This window comes from Aplidium turbinatum, chromosome 1 (assembly GCF_918807975.1).
Source record: "Aplidium turbinatum chromosome 1, kaAplTurb1.1, whole genome shotgun sequence".
Classification (NCBI taxonomy): Eukaryota; Metazoa; Chordata; class Ascidiacea; order Aplousobranchia; family Polyclinidae; genus Aplidium; species Aplidium turbinatum.
This window is the reverse complement of record NC_137472.1, coordinates 50,929,323-50,944,227: the sequence shown is the minus strand read 5'-3', so window position 1 is coordinate 50,944,227 and position 14,905 is coordinate 50,929,323. Positions and strand designations below refer to the sequence as shown.

Sequence of the window (14,905 nt, the reverse complement as noted above, 5' to 3'; positions counted from 1 at the left end):
TCAAGTAAGATCCGAGGTACCGTACGAGGTTTTTATTACAAAAATATATCAGCTCAATGGAAAAGTATCGAGCGTTTAACAATAATAGAATATGTAATTGCAGATTTATAAAATAGGCCTGCTATCGAAATTAGCTTTCGCCTTGAGGCTTGGAAAGTTGATTTGCAAACGTTGATTCAACGTAACTAATGGATATCACAAAAAGCTATTCTCCGGAAGGGTGCCAAACATCATTGGCAAACCATGCTCAACCTTGAACGCGGCAGCCGGTGCAGAGACTGGATAGCAAATTGCGGATTGAAAATATTCGACAAAGCTACATCGACGTTTGATTACGTCAATTTTTAGTAACCAGGCTTCTACCGGACAAGATCTCCTTTTTTTCTGTCGTCGCAGTTCGTTTCTGCAAAAGCAAGACATAGTTTGAATAGTTGCGTCTAAGTTTAATTAATTATATTGAACTGTGGGCTACTCTTCATTATAAAAGGCTTGCAGATAAAATTTAGAAAGAGCAGGTTCTAATGAAACCTACAGCACGCTACCGTAAAACCTGACCCAACTAAAATGTTAACTCGCAGCGGTTGAATGCCACGCATGGGTCATCCCATCGCTGATAGTGGATTGAGGCCTACTCAGGTATGACTTAATTTGTAAAGTTACAAGGAACAGTGCAGCCTCATAGTTATATAATATGTCTACTATTTGATCTATAACTATGGTTTAAACCAGGGATGTCCAACCTGTTTCCCGCTAGTCATTTTCACTCCAAGTAATATTTTGTAACATAATTGAAAATTACCAACGTTTGAAAATAAGATATTTCACTTTATCTTATAAATTTTCTGAGATTTCAACAGCCTTCGTACACTTTCCAGTAGGCCTATACACCACCAGTGCGAGTGTGACACGGTTGCGCCAGACAAAAGCGAAAGTCGCTAATCAGTGGGTGTGTGCAGCTCTGTGGCTTCCATGTGTGTGTTATTTGTTCCTATTTTCAACGATAAAATTAATGATTTTTAATTGTTTTTTTTTACCCAGTAGGGGAGATGCAGGACCTATTATACAGCGCTGTATTTTCTGGTAGGCACTATTACCAGTGGTGCCGAAGTAGGGGGGGATGGGGGAGATATATCCCCCCCAATAATTCAGAAAAAATTAGTTGCTATGAAGTTGTAGGCCTACTTCGATTTAGTTGTTTGTAAGCATCTCGAATTGCTGTTGTTTTTCTTTTATTGATGTTTAATCACAGTTCTAAATTGTCTTGTATTTGACGCTAGACAATGAAGGACCTTCATTGAAGGTATTAAGGACGAGTTGGACCTGGCCACGGCACTACAGTAATGAAGAAACTGCAGAAACGTATTTGGGACTTGTGCTGATTTTGAAGCCTTTGACACTTATAGAGCAATTTAGTATCACGTTGCAAGGAGAAAAGCTTGACATTGACTCTTGTGAAGAGCTGTTTCAGACCTTGAAAATCACTCGAGAGATATATCGTGATTTGGAGTTTGACAACAATACTTACAAAAATGCAGTTTCACTTCCGGAAAAATTTGCTGCTAATTTTATCACGCCTTTGCAAGCACCACGGCAAAGAAGAGTCCCTGAAAGATTGGGTGGAGGCTCGATGGCAGCTACTGCAGACACTCAACTCCATTATAAAATACTTTACAATCAGTTCATGGACAGAGTTATGTCTGAACTAACCGAACGGTTTGAAAGTAGTCTGAATTCTGATTCGGCAAAGTATAAAGAACTTGCACGAATTTTCAAGGCCGGTTTAGTTCCTGAAATGTTCAAAAATTATCCAGAGCTGAATAGACAATCGATGAGTTATCAAATTATATTCATTTAGCAAGCCAACAGGACCAAAATTCCTGTACGATGCTAAAAGAGCTTACCAGGCATTGTCCGAGTTGGAAAAACCTCTCTATTCTCAAATAGGCTTCTCCAGCTGATTAAGAACCTCTTATTGCCCGGAAGCTCTGCTGCTTGTGAGAGGTCGTTTTCCAATCTTCGTAGATTGAAAACCTGACTGAGAAATACTTTGGGACAGGAAAGGTTAAATGCTAGCATTGTTTGCAACATTGACCAAAATATTCTTAATGATATCAGCATAAATTACAATGCTAATGTATTTTCAATGCGCACTACCGTAAGACGCAATATGTTCGGTTGTAACAAGTTCTTGTGATGTGTTTGAAAGTTAGCATTTTTGTCATAAATTTGCAGATGTTCTTCTGTAGCTTCGATTGTTTTCAGTCTCCTGACCAGTGACTTTGTCCTATAGCGCACTAAGTGTAGTGTTTCTAGTGAAGGAGAGGGCAAGAAAAAAAGTAGCCTATAACTTCTGTTGTTTTTTTGGAAAAACTAAGTATTCATTGGAAGGTCATAGGTTCGAATCCAGCTGGAGGTAGGCTACCAATTTTTCTTTGCTTGTTTCTTAATCTTGAAGCAGTCATTCACAAGAACACTGGTAGCGCTTTTATCTCCACGATTTATTGTTTGTAGGCTATATTATGCTGTTAGCAGCTAATTTACCGACTTCCGGTGATTGTTTAATAAACCTAATACCACAACCACTAAAATTGTGTATAAAAGTACGCATCCCCCCCAATGTTCAAAATTGTCTAAAATTTGATAAAATTTTGATTTATCCCCCCCAATCCTCAACTAACTTCGGCACCACTGACTATTACAAGCAGATTTCTAATAATCCACGAACCAATCAGAAGCTACGCTGTTCATGACGTCATCAAGGTTGCGTTTAGGAGGAATAAAGGAAAAACGCAAATTCTAGCTAAATTAAATCATCGTTTCGCCATCGGTTGACTTGGCGCATTGGGTTAGGGCGGTGGTAGTCATTGCATTGACGTGGGTTTGATTCCCACCTCTACTATAGCTCTTTTTTCTTCTGTAGCCTAATTACCAAACAAAGTTTAAAGTAATAATTAATTCTCTGGCTAAATGCTGGAATAGTCACAATTGGACAGATGACGTAGCATTTCATTGGTTCGTGGTTGGATTGGATACGTTCGTGGATTATTAGAAATCTGCTTGTTAAAGTGCCTACCGTATTTTCTTCACTTCAAAATGAATGTTTTCGGTTTTTATGGTTTTGGATCGAGATTTTAGTCCAACTAAGTTGTATGAAGTTTCGTGTGATAAAAGCTTTATCGGTTCAAGAGAAACACAGGCTTTTCCATTTTGGGGTCAAAATGTAAATTTTCGGAAGTTCAGCAATAAGGCGATAAATTTTGTTATTAAAGCTCTTTGCAATAGTTTGCATTTATTTACGGTTGTCTGGTGATTAATCTAGGTTGACACAAACTTTCAGAGTGATTGCTTGTGTAGATACTTTTGTATCAACTAAGAAATAAAAATGATTCCTTGAAGGACCTATTATACAGTAACGTCCAGGACCTATTATACAATGAGTTACGGCACTTGAAGAATTAACTTTTGTATGTTTTAAAATTAGGCCTTACTTTTCTAGCAACATTATATTACACGTAAGCTCCAAAAGTCATTTCAACAAAAATAGTGAATTTTGGCCGTGGCGGAAAAGAGTTTAACACCCCCCTTATGAAGACGCCCGCCTCTCCCCCAATTAAGAGCTATTGATGTAATGCTAATCAATCTTACTTTGGCAATTAAAGTGTTTATAAACACTAAGTATTATTATTTCACATTTTTATGTGCTTGTTTTTACTATGAAAGTGAAAAAACATGTTTTGTTTTCCAATGTTCGCTTGTGTATAATAGGTCCTTCAGGGGCAGGACCTATTATACACTCTTCAAAAAAAGTTTGTACAGTAGAATTCGCCTATAACGGCACCTCTTGGGGATTACAAAAACTGACGTTATAGCCGAATTGACGTTATAGACGAACTACCGCAAACTATTTCAAAACTGTCTTTTGATTAAAGAAAGAAGTGTATAACTGTATAATCCAGTCAGGTTTACTGTGTAGGCTACCACCAAACCGACAAAAGTCACGCAGAAAATACAGTAAACAAAGAAATTGTTAAAAAAATAACCTACAGCGAAAGTTACGGGAAATTTGCGCAATACAGCTCATTACATACAGTAGTAGAGAAGTTCATTGTTTATTAGCAAAAAAGGTATTGATCTTCAGCTGTTTCGGTTTTGACACGGATTTCTCTACCACATAGCGTTCAGCTTTTGCTAAATAATGTAGGATTTGCTCGCTATCGTCGTGACTTCGGAAGTATCGGTCTAGTTGTCTGATTGACTTCAGGGCTTCTACTGGGATACAAAGGTCAGCTGTAGAGCTGCTTTTTACATGTGATAGATTTTCACGCGGGAAAAAAGTTAATTCAGTTAAGTAAAGTCCCTGCTGCGAACGACATAGCAAAATAAAGGGAAGACATTTTGCAAGCAGGAGCGCTAACTGGATTGAAAGACTGACCATTCGTGCTGAAGGTGATGGCTTAAAGTGACGTTATAAACGAACAAAAGACGTCTGGGGACCAATAAAGGGTGCTGTTACATGCGAATTGACGTTATAGGCGATGCTGTTGTAGCCGAACTACAATGTACGTAAAAGATAGGAATTCTGCCGGGACCGAGCGAAATGTGACGTAATAGGCGAATTGACGTTATAAACGAAGCCGTTATAGGTGAATTCTACTGTATAAGCTCTAACTTCACAAAAATAAATTTGATAATCAAGATATTTATACAGTCAATAACCATTGACCTTGGCCGTATTCTGTAAAAAAATTGTCAAATTTTTATGTGAGCTGAAGAATTGAGAGCAAAAAAGAAAAAAATGTATAATAGGTCCTGCATCTCCCCCCATTTTTCTTGAAATTGAATAGGTTCCGTGCCCCATTGATTTACTTCAAGTGACAATGCGGCCCACTATAGTAAAAGGTTGGACATCTTTGGTTTAAACAAACTTATTGATGAATCCACTTTTTCTTCAAAGGTTGTTTCTAAAAGTGTGGTTCCATTTGTCAGAGATTCAGGTTTTGATTCTTCATGAAAAGTTGACTCTCCATCGGGGATTGTGTTTTGAAGTTTAGTCGGTCTACTAGATCTGATTGGACGAAAAACATCAGTCAGACATGTGCAACAGCTACCACATTGCTTCTCGTCATGGGATTAGTTTTGTTATAAAAAGTTATGATTTCTGCCACACGGGGTGAGAGGAAGGTAGTTGAAGCTGCCACATTGAGATATATAGGCGAAGTGGAGTGAAGACAAACAAAAAACGGCGTCATGTGTTGGTCCGTCATATATTATAAGTTACACTTGACAAAATTCTTATAATGGCATTCCATAAAATAGCCGACTGGGATGTATGTGAACTGAATCTAAAAACAGACTCATACCCATACCTCGAATTTTCTGATAATTTTTTCAACGCTGATCGACGATCGCCTACACGGGGAGCCACCGGTGGTCTGGGAGCTGGGGAAGCGCGACGAGTGTGTGTTGCTGTCGGACGATCAACTTTCCCACGCAAACCGCCCGAGGATTGGTGCGCGGTTTCAGGCGTCGTTCTTCCAGAGACATGGTGACGTTTGGAGTTGTTATTTTTGTTGTTCGATGTTGTGGGCTGCCCAGACATGTCATTGTGAGTGTGTGTACTTTAACACATAGCCTAAGTCTTATTGCAAAGAACAGTGTTATCGCATATGAATAAGACACGTGTATCAAAAAATGTTTCCCAGGCTACTTCAAACAAATTTTTCTATTCAAGAAACTTCTAAGTTAATGTATTCAAGCGTACGTATATGGTTTATTTGTTATTTCAGCACATAACTTAGTAATTTACATGAAAATGAAATACATTGCGAATACAAAGGCTGGCATTTTGCTTTAAATAAAATAAAAACAACTCGAAAATGACATGCAATCTGAACAAGTGAAAGCTACAAGAAAATTAATACCGTAAAAATCATTTTTTTTTAATTCTTTAGCCTACAGTGGAAAAAGTTAATTAATTTTTTGAATAGTCATCAACTTCAGTAGCTTTTATGGTCCGTACTTATTTTGTATCGTCATATAAGAATTGTCGTAAAATTAGAAATATGGTAGGTGTTTCCATTTCTAAAGAACTGACGGGGCTGAATAACATGTAGCTTACAATCGCTTAGCTTTTCTAAACTGCAGTGTTACTTTCTCTGTCGTTTGTATGCGTCCTTCCATTGCTTAGATGGAAGCTCTCCCATTTCAAACAAACTGTTTATTTCCTGCAATATGTTTTCATAGTACAATATATTTCTGGCTGTCTCCGCTTTCTTGCAGCGTTCTGCGACTGACTGAGACAGAGCGGCAGCATCTGAGGTTTGTTGCTGTCTCGACTTGATGAAAGTACTCGTGTTGTACGTCGGCTTCTTTAAATGTTGGCTAAGCGGTTTGATCTGAGCTAGTTTGTTCCTCTTGTCTGGTAGAACGCCACTCCTGTTGTAAGACTGGGGTACGCCGCTTCTATTAGCGGACACGACCTGTTTTAAGAAAATGTTGTTTCCGCTACACGCCTTCCTTTCGCTTGTGTGGCAGTTTATAAGCTTTTCTGTTCGTTCTAGCAAAAGCATCTCCTTGAGTTTAGTGTTATAACCGCTGTCTCTCTCAACTGAATCAATTGCTTGACTGAGACGGGCACCATTCACCGGGCAGTTGTAGCTATGGCTTGTTGAATAAGGGTGGCAACAATACATTCTACCAAGCTTTTCATTAGTATTTGAACTTGGAACCGAACCTATGACCTTGCTCATGTACTTTCCTGACTTCAAATCTGCCTGTTGTTTGTTGCGCCACACGTCCAGCATCTGTGGTAAAGAGAAACAGTAAAAGAATGACTCAAGCAATGACTGAATGTAAAATCACAATAATAATAATAATAATGTTATGGTTTTATTTATTGTCGCTCTACAACAGCTAAGGTCTTTTAGCGACAGGGCTCATTTTTAATTTATATCAGGTTTATGATGTTATCACATTATTACCCGACTCATTCTCACTGCGATTTGCAGGATAGAACACAATCGGTACCGTTTTTAAAGTCTTCGGTTTGACCCGACCTGGAATCGATCTCAGATCTACCAGCGCCAGAGCCGAAGGCGAAACCACTCGGCCACTTAGCTGGTCGTAAAATCACAAGAAACCATTTAAGTTTTGCGCGTTCTTAAATACATAACTCCTTCTAATTTTAAAGGCTGCTTGGGCCCTTGGTGCAAGTTGAAACCTACCAGTGCCGTGACTTTTCATCACAAATTTCGTCTTCTTTGCATCTAGTGCTAGAAACGATAATTATCCTGATGAACACCCAAGCTTTTCAGTACCGCCTTCTTCTTTGTAACGCAAAGCTAAAGCATCAAATTTAAAATAGAAATCAACACAAACCTTTTCATTAAATTTAGTAAACGACACACGAAGCAAAAAAGTAAAGCAAAATCGCGCCTGACCTGTGCTAGCATCGCTTGATGTTTCGCTTTACTTTGCTGCAGCAAAGTGTTACTCTGCTGAGATAGCATTTGAGTCGACCTTGAATGACTCGCATCTTGTAGGGTCGATACAAGGGGGAGGTCCTTTTGCTCGTGAGTCGTATCCATGGAGGCATTGTGAGATAACTTCTGCAACCCTAGAAATCCCACAATAATAACCAAAAGTGATTCTTTGCAGAAAATATGAACTTAAAAATCTCTCAATAAAAAATCAACCAGGTTTGGTAACTACAAAAATTTATTGGTAGAGCTTTCGCCGCCGTAAAGGCGGCTTCATCAGTACTCTTATTCAAATAGAATATTTCTATTTGAATTTTCTATTTGAATAAGAGTACTGATGAAGCCGCCTTTACGGCGGCGAAAGCTCTACCAATAAATCTTTGTAGTTACCAAACCTGGTTGATTTTTTATTGATTATTATACGTTTGGTTGAATCCTTTTACATGGATCCTACAATTATTTATGATTAGCAATTCCCAAAACACCGAGAAGCCAGAACTGAGGTTAAGAGTCTGCAAAAACCTTTTATTACTATTAAAAATCTCTATATGCGAACAATTGGAAAAGGCTTAAAAACAGATTTCACGAAAAAAGCCATAACGTACGCTATTCTTTAATAACAATAACGTTTTTATGCATAACGTCTCAGCTCTCTCACTTCACAACACAGGAAGGCTGCTCAAATATCACATGACGCCCTTGTTAGGTGTTAGAGTCGTCATATTGTGATATATAGGTTGATCAAACATGTCATATGATATTATATCCTACATTATATCAACCAGGGCCGTGTGAGCACCATCTTGTCTCCCCCCCCCCCCAAAGTTGGAAAAGACCAGAATTTTGACAAAGCAAAACTTATACGATAAATGGACAATTCAAAAAAGTAGTTCGACAACAGATGTGAGGGGCTTGCCTCTCTTAAAATTTTTCACAAATAGCCTATTATCTTATTTGGGTCACTTTTTAGGCATTATTGGCGGAATAATGTTTTGTTTTTTTTATCGATGCACACTTTGTGTGTAGTAACCATAAGTCGCTTTGTTTGCTTTAAAAAATTAAAAAACCCACCAAAAAAATTCGAAGCTTAAAAAACTTTTGTCTTGACAGCTTCTTATGCGATTTAGAGTCAAATTTGAATGAAGTAAATACTGATTGTGATGATGCAGACAACTTGATGCACTCTTTTATTATGCGATTTCAAGTAACACTAGATAAACATGCACCACTTAGAAACATGTCGAGAACTGAAATTAAGCTCTCTAACAAACCATGGATAACAAAAGGCATTCATAAATCTATTAAAACAAAAAACAGACTATTTAGATATTGGATAAAAAATAAAAATGAATCAGCAAAGAGGAAATACAAAGCATATTGCAATAAGCTGAATCATTTGAAACAATCACTGAAAAATCAACATTATAAAAAAAATTTGAAGAAACAAAAAGTGACTCCAAGAAAACATGGAAGATCATTCATGAGATGATAGAGGGGAAAAGAAATTCGAATAATAAAAAGCTTCCTTCAACTATGACTATAAATGATAGAAGCTATAAAACAGATTCTATTGAATTCATTAATTTAGTAAATAATTACTTCACAAATATTGGAACTTCAATGGCAGCTAAAATTCCAAATTCAAATGTAAATTTTGAATCATTCATGTTAAACAGAAAATGTTCTTCTTTTGGCTTTCCTGATATAAATGAGATAGAAGTATCTGATGCTATAAGGAGCCTCAAAGCAAATATAGCTTCAGGCATTTTTGAAATACCTTCTAAATTTATCAAAATGGCTAATGTAATTATATGCCCTTTTTTAACAAAAGTACTGAATAAATGTGTTTTGCAAGAAATCTTTCCTGATGTACTCAAAAAGAGTCTGATAATTCCTGTACCAAAAGTTAGTTCACCTTTACACTTTACAGATTTGCGACCAAATTTCTTTATTGCCAACTTTTGCCAAAATTTTCGAAAAAATTTTATATAAACGGATGATGAATTTTATTGACAAATATAATATTTTAACCCCAGCTCAACATGGTTTTCGTGAAAATGATTCAACAAGCTTAGCATTGACAAAAATGTATGATGATTTACTTTCTAACTTGAATGATCACAAATACACATGCTCGGTTTTTGTTGATTTAAGTAAAGCTTTCGATACAGTTGATCATGGCATACTTTTAAAAAAACTTCACCATTATGGCTTTCGTGGCAAGTTTTTAAACGTTTTAACATCTTATCTAACAAATAGAATGCAAAGTACAAAAATTAATGGTAAGAATTCTAATTTCAATGTTGTTAAATGTGGTGTCTCACAAGGGTCAATCCTTGGTCCCTTGCTTTTTCTTCTTTATGTGAATGATCTTCCAAATGCATCTTCTTTTTCAACTACACTTTTTGCTGATGACTCAAACTTTCATATGTCAGACAAATGCCTGACATCTCTCCAAAAAAATGTCAATAGAGAAATAGGAAAAATTGATGTGTGGATGAAATCCAATAAACTTTCATTAAATTATAGTAAAACTACTTATATGATCCTCTGCAAGAAAAAAAGTGCAGCAGAAAATTTTAGTCTGTCCATCAGTGGCCGATCCATCGAAAGGAAGAAATGTATAAACTATCTAGGTGTAACTTTGGATGAGCGATTGACATGGGATATTCATATTATTAATCTTAGAAAGCAGCTTGCAAAGGTCTGCGGCATAGCATTTAAGCTGAGATACATTGCCCCTTTAACAATATTACAAACTTTATATTATGCTTTGTTTCAATCCAAGATCCAATACTCGATTATAAATTGGGGAAGAGCAAACTCTACATTGCTTGCTCCACTACAAGTGTTACAAAACAAGTTCATTCGATCCTGCTTATTTTTGCCGAGGTCAACAAATACAACTGTTCTTTATCACCAATTTAATGTGCTCAGAATTGCCGATATTATTAAATTAGAAACTGCAAAATTTATGTACAAATATGTGCACAAAATGCTGCCCCGAGCCTTTGCTGGCTGCTTTATTTTTGTAAACGAAATTCACCATCATAAAACCCGTCAGAACCAAAAGAATGATTTATATTTGCCTTCTACAACGTCACACTCTGGTAAGAAGATGCTATGTTTTAATATGTTTTTAAATTTAAATATAAATGTTTATTAAAGAATTTGTAAATTTGTACAATGATCACTCCTGAAACGTATCATCCGCTTATTTTTCTACACAGTTTTTTTTATGTTGCCCTGTGTTATTCCATTGTTAATGTATTATGTAAAGTGCTGGTATTGTGCTATATATTATATATGTGTTAATGTTCTTAATTTTGTATCTTTTGTTTAAATGTTTCGGTGGTAGCTGACTTTGGTGACCGTTTGGTCTTTCGCTGCCATCCTTGTTGTGCGAATTATTTGTGTTTATTGTGTTTTTGCTTTTTGTGTCTTTCTTTTGCGCCAACGAAACAAAAAATAAACTGAACTGAAGTGCTTTGAACCAAATTCATCAAAATAAAACTGGATTTGGGTAGAAGGTTTCGTTTAAACTTTAAAATGTAGTTAGCCTACCATTTCAAAAAATCTTCATGTACAACCGGAGGAAGGATTTCAGTAATTTATTTCTTCAAAATTTGCATAGTGGGCTAGGGCCGTGGGCCTTCAGTGGGCTAGAAGTTTGAAAACCTATCAGAAGTATCCTCACCTTCGCTTCATCTATTATTCTTTTACGGCACATTTTACTCTATAGTCTATCTCCATTAACACTAAAGTTTAATAATTTAATTGTTAATTTACTGGGCTATTAGAGCGAGCAGTGTTTATTTCGGAATATTACATTATTTTGTTAGGTTTTTGTGGGACACAAAAAACTTTTACTTCCTTAATCCACTTCTGAAACCATGCAAGCCCAATACCGCCGGTTAGGTGAAAAAATAAAATGTGGTTGAGGGAGCAAAACGAGCGAGAAATTTTGCAAATATGGAAAAAACGAGCAAGCTGCAGAAAACGGCCTTGCATGATTTAAGGTATTGATTATTAAGCTTCTGCTGCAGTTTTTTTTAACATTTAAAAAACTAAAATATACTAAAATGAGTGGGCCCCTCCCCAGCTGTGCAATTATACCCACGGTGGAGGTAACACGGTCCTGATATCAGCCATTAAACACGAAGCTGAAAAAGCAGGAATATAGATTCACGTGACATTTAAACAGCCGAAGCAACTTTAAGCGTTCGCGCAGTCAACCACACACAAATTGCACATAAGACATTTTTTTGCTTTTCCAACCTGGATCCATCATGCTTTGTACAGAAGGATCTATGCTGGCAAGATCGGACAAACTCGATGTTCGTTGCGGGGAGTTCATGTGGTGAAGGTCGCTACTTCCTGAAAGCAACAAGCTTCATACAACATTGTTGTCTTAAAGCACGACGAAGGTTTCGCACAAAAACACTTTTAAATAAGCGAAAAAGTACAAAAATGTTCTTGGAAGATGTATAATTAGCCACAAGTTATTCTGAGATAAAATATAAAATTGAACAACTTTCAGCTTTAAAGTGGCTTTCTAATTTATCATAATATTAATAGCAAACATCCATCACACCGCAATGAATTATTTTGACCATTCTGCTACTTTAAAAATATGCTTGCTTTCCAATGCCTATATCTTTGTTTCCCCGCAATCCAGTGAAGCGAGACTTGACAGTGATACACACGTATTTCCCCCATGGTGCTAGACTTTTATTTATTATTTTAGTCTTTTTTTTAATGTCGCTCTACAACAGTTAAGGTCTTTCAGCGACAAGGCTCATTTTTATACCAGGTTTAACATGCTACCACGTTAGGGCTATTACCCGACTTATTCTCACTGCGTTATGAAAGAACATGATCAATACCGTTTTTAAAGTCTTCGGTTTGACCCGACCTGCAATCGATCTCAGATCTACCAGCACCAGAGCCGAAACCACTCGGCCACTTAGCCGTCAGTAAAGGTCCTACACGCAGTTATTGAGCTTGGGGAATGAGAAGATAAGGTTCTCGTTCTACTTAGCCTTCGGCACTAAGGAAAGTAGGGTGGCCAGTTCCTTTCTCTCGAGCGCCATTCCTTCAGCAACTATGCCCACCCAATTTATTACACCCTGGGTAGAGGTGAGCGGTGTTTTTCAACAATCAGCTTGAACCGGGAATCGAACCAGGTTAGCATAATTGGAAAGCCAACGCCTAATGATTTTTATTTGCGTGATAACGCACAAGGTAAATCCAATACTGGCAAAAAAATAAAACGAATAACTACTGTAATGTGAGAGCAGTATACACATAAAGATAATATTGGTTGGTTCATTTGCTCTGTCCCTAACTCGATCAACATATAAAGTAATTTGCGAAATTGCACTGAAAGGTACAACACTGAAAAGCGTTTTAAATTAAAAATTGGTGAGTGCTACACTTTGTTGGATGATAGAGTTTAATATAAAAACAAGTAGAATAATTACGAGGGTACAGTGCGTTACAGTAATTGTAGCTGTAAGTTGAGGTGATCCTCTAGTTAAGCTGTAATACAATTTACAATGACGTGGTGAGCGACCTACTAGAATGCCTACTAAATAAAAATTTTACAATCAGGCCTTCGGCTTGTATAGATAGGGTGTCCCACTTTTAGGCGACTTTTCAGGAAAATTAGGTTCGGGTCAAATTCTGACTGGATTTTCGTCACTGATTTCAAAAATGACATTATTTTTTCATTATGACGTTATCTTGATGTGCCAGCTAGCGGATATTTGCTATTTTGGGCTTATCACGAATATGGCAAGAGCTAGAGAGTTGGAACTTACGCTAAAATGACCGGAAGGGACGATTTCCTATTTGTCAATGCAATATGAAACGCTAACTGCAACAGAAAAGGAGTTATTTTGAAAAAAAACATGTTTTTGCTCATTTTTGGACAAAAAAAATGAGAAATACGGCAATTCTTACTCAGTGACGCTTTTATTTCGGTTGTTAAGTTGCTGTGCTGCGCCATATTGTTTAACAATTAAGTACAGTGGTAGTGGTCTAGCATATTGTATTTACAATTGATTATATACCTCAGCATTGATTTTTACATGCATGTTGTAATTACTAATACTAGCTAGCTTTAAACCCTTGATCATTTCGTTTAAAGATCTATCAAAAAAAAACACCATTCAAAAACACAACACAGTTCAATGGGATTATTTATCACACCATACTGTGCAAAGCAGCACAAATGCGCAAGTCTGTTTTGGCCAAATCATCTTGGTCATCTCGAATCAAGCCGTTCACAACGCGTTTCAGTCTTCCAATGAAGCGCTCTGTTCCTCGATTGTTGTTGTTGATCATACGCCAAAACACTGATGGAGATGAAAAACATGCAATGCATGGAGCCATCTTACTTTCTTCGGAGAAAAATCAAGTTGCCACGCTTCAAAAGCGTCTGCTCGATATCAACGTTTCTTGGAAAACTTTTCTGTCTTGCCGCATCAGCAGCAAAAGGCGGAGCTTCAGCGTGAGAACTTAGAGTTAAAGCAACGTTTTTAGGGCTCAACCATTGTGATGCATGCTTAACAATGTATCAGAACAGCGTTGAATACTGGTTCATCAACAGATTTACAGTATATGCAAGTAATAAATCTCTTGTAAACAGTACAATTGAGGGACCTTCAGCAGCGGAAGGTTTAAGATGGATGACTAAAATGCTGGCAAATAAACACAAACAATGATAGAAACCATACGTTGAAGTTTAGAGATATCCTGAGGCTTAACACAATACCCAAAAATCAGCATTCTGTAACCACTCGCTGTTGTTATCCAACGCGCATGGGACACGCTTTTTTGACGATAAAAAAGTAGGGGTTTCAAATTTCCTGGAACATCCATCACTAAATGAGCTGCCAGAGCAAGAAGACACATATAGTCGCTCCGAAAAGATGAATCTTTAACTTCTTTCTTGCGCTTAGAAAACTATAAGATCTTGGCTTTTAAATGGTTTGCGGCTATAGCTGTGATAGAAACTTTACAATCTTGTCAGATTTTCGGATGTTGGGGCTTAAGTTTTGATATTTTCTTAATTCTGTTCATCAAACCACCATCTTCGTATGCATTAGGGCCTTTCACTTTGCCTTCCAAAAAGCTTTTTGCATGTGTAAAACAAATCTCATTTACATGGAAGAGACATTCATTCAAGAGTGTGTACCACTACTACACTAGCTACTGCCACTGTACTTAATTGTTAAACAAGGTGACGCAGCTTAACAATGGAAATAAAAGCATCACTGTAGCAAAACCCAAGAAAAATTGCCGTGTTTCTCATTTTTTGTCTAAAAATTAGCAAACACATGTTTTTTCAAAATAACTCCTTTTCTGTTGCAGTTAGCGTTTCATATTGTATTGACAACAAATAGGAAATTGTCCCTTCCGGT

The 14,905-nt window shown here is 37.0% G+C and overlaps 1 protein-coding gene across 2 annotated transcripts in view; it reads right to left on the bottom strand.

Moving 5' to 3' along the window:
- Positions 1 to 17: 17 nt before the first annotated feature.
- The window catches only part of LOC145782473 (tubulin polyglutamylase TTLL5-like), a 35,037-nt gene continuing 20,149 nt past the window's right edge, over positions 18 to 14,905 (bottom strand). The window contains exons 25-29 of one of the 2 annotated variants that reach the window (XM_082594279.1): positions 11,757 to 11,855; positions 7,440 to 7,615; positions 5,367 to 5,587; positions 4,926 to 5,065; positions 18 to 403 (exon numbers count right to left, since the gene is read on the bottom strand). In XM_082594279.1, coding sequence (XP_082450405.1) covers positions 360 to 403; positions 4,926 to 5,065; positions 5,367 to 5,587; positions 7,440 to 7,615; positions 11,757 to 11,855 — 680 coding nt within the window. In that variant the 3' untranslated portion in view covers positions 18 to 359. Of the gene's footprint in view, positions 404 to 4,925; positions 5,066 to 5,366; positions 5,588 to 5,754; positions 6,804 to 7,439; positions 7,616 to 11,756; positions 11,856 to 14,905 lie in introns of those variants that run through there. The other variant, XM_082594273.1, reaches the window with a different exon arrangement.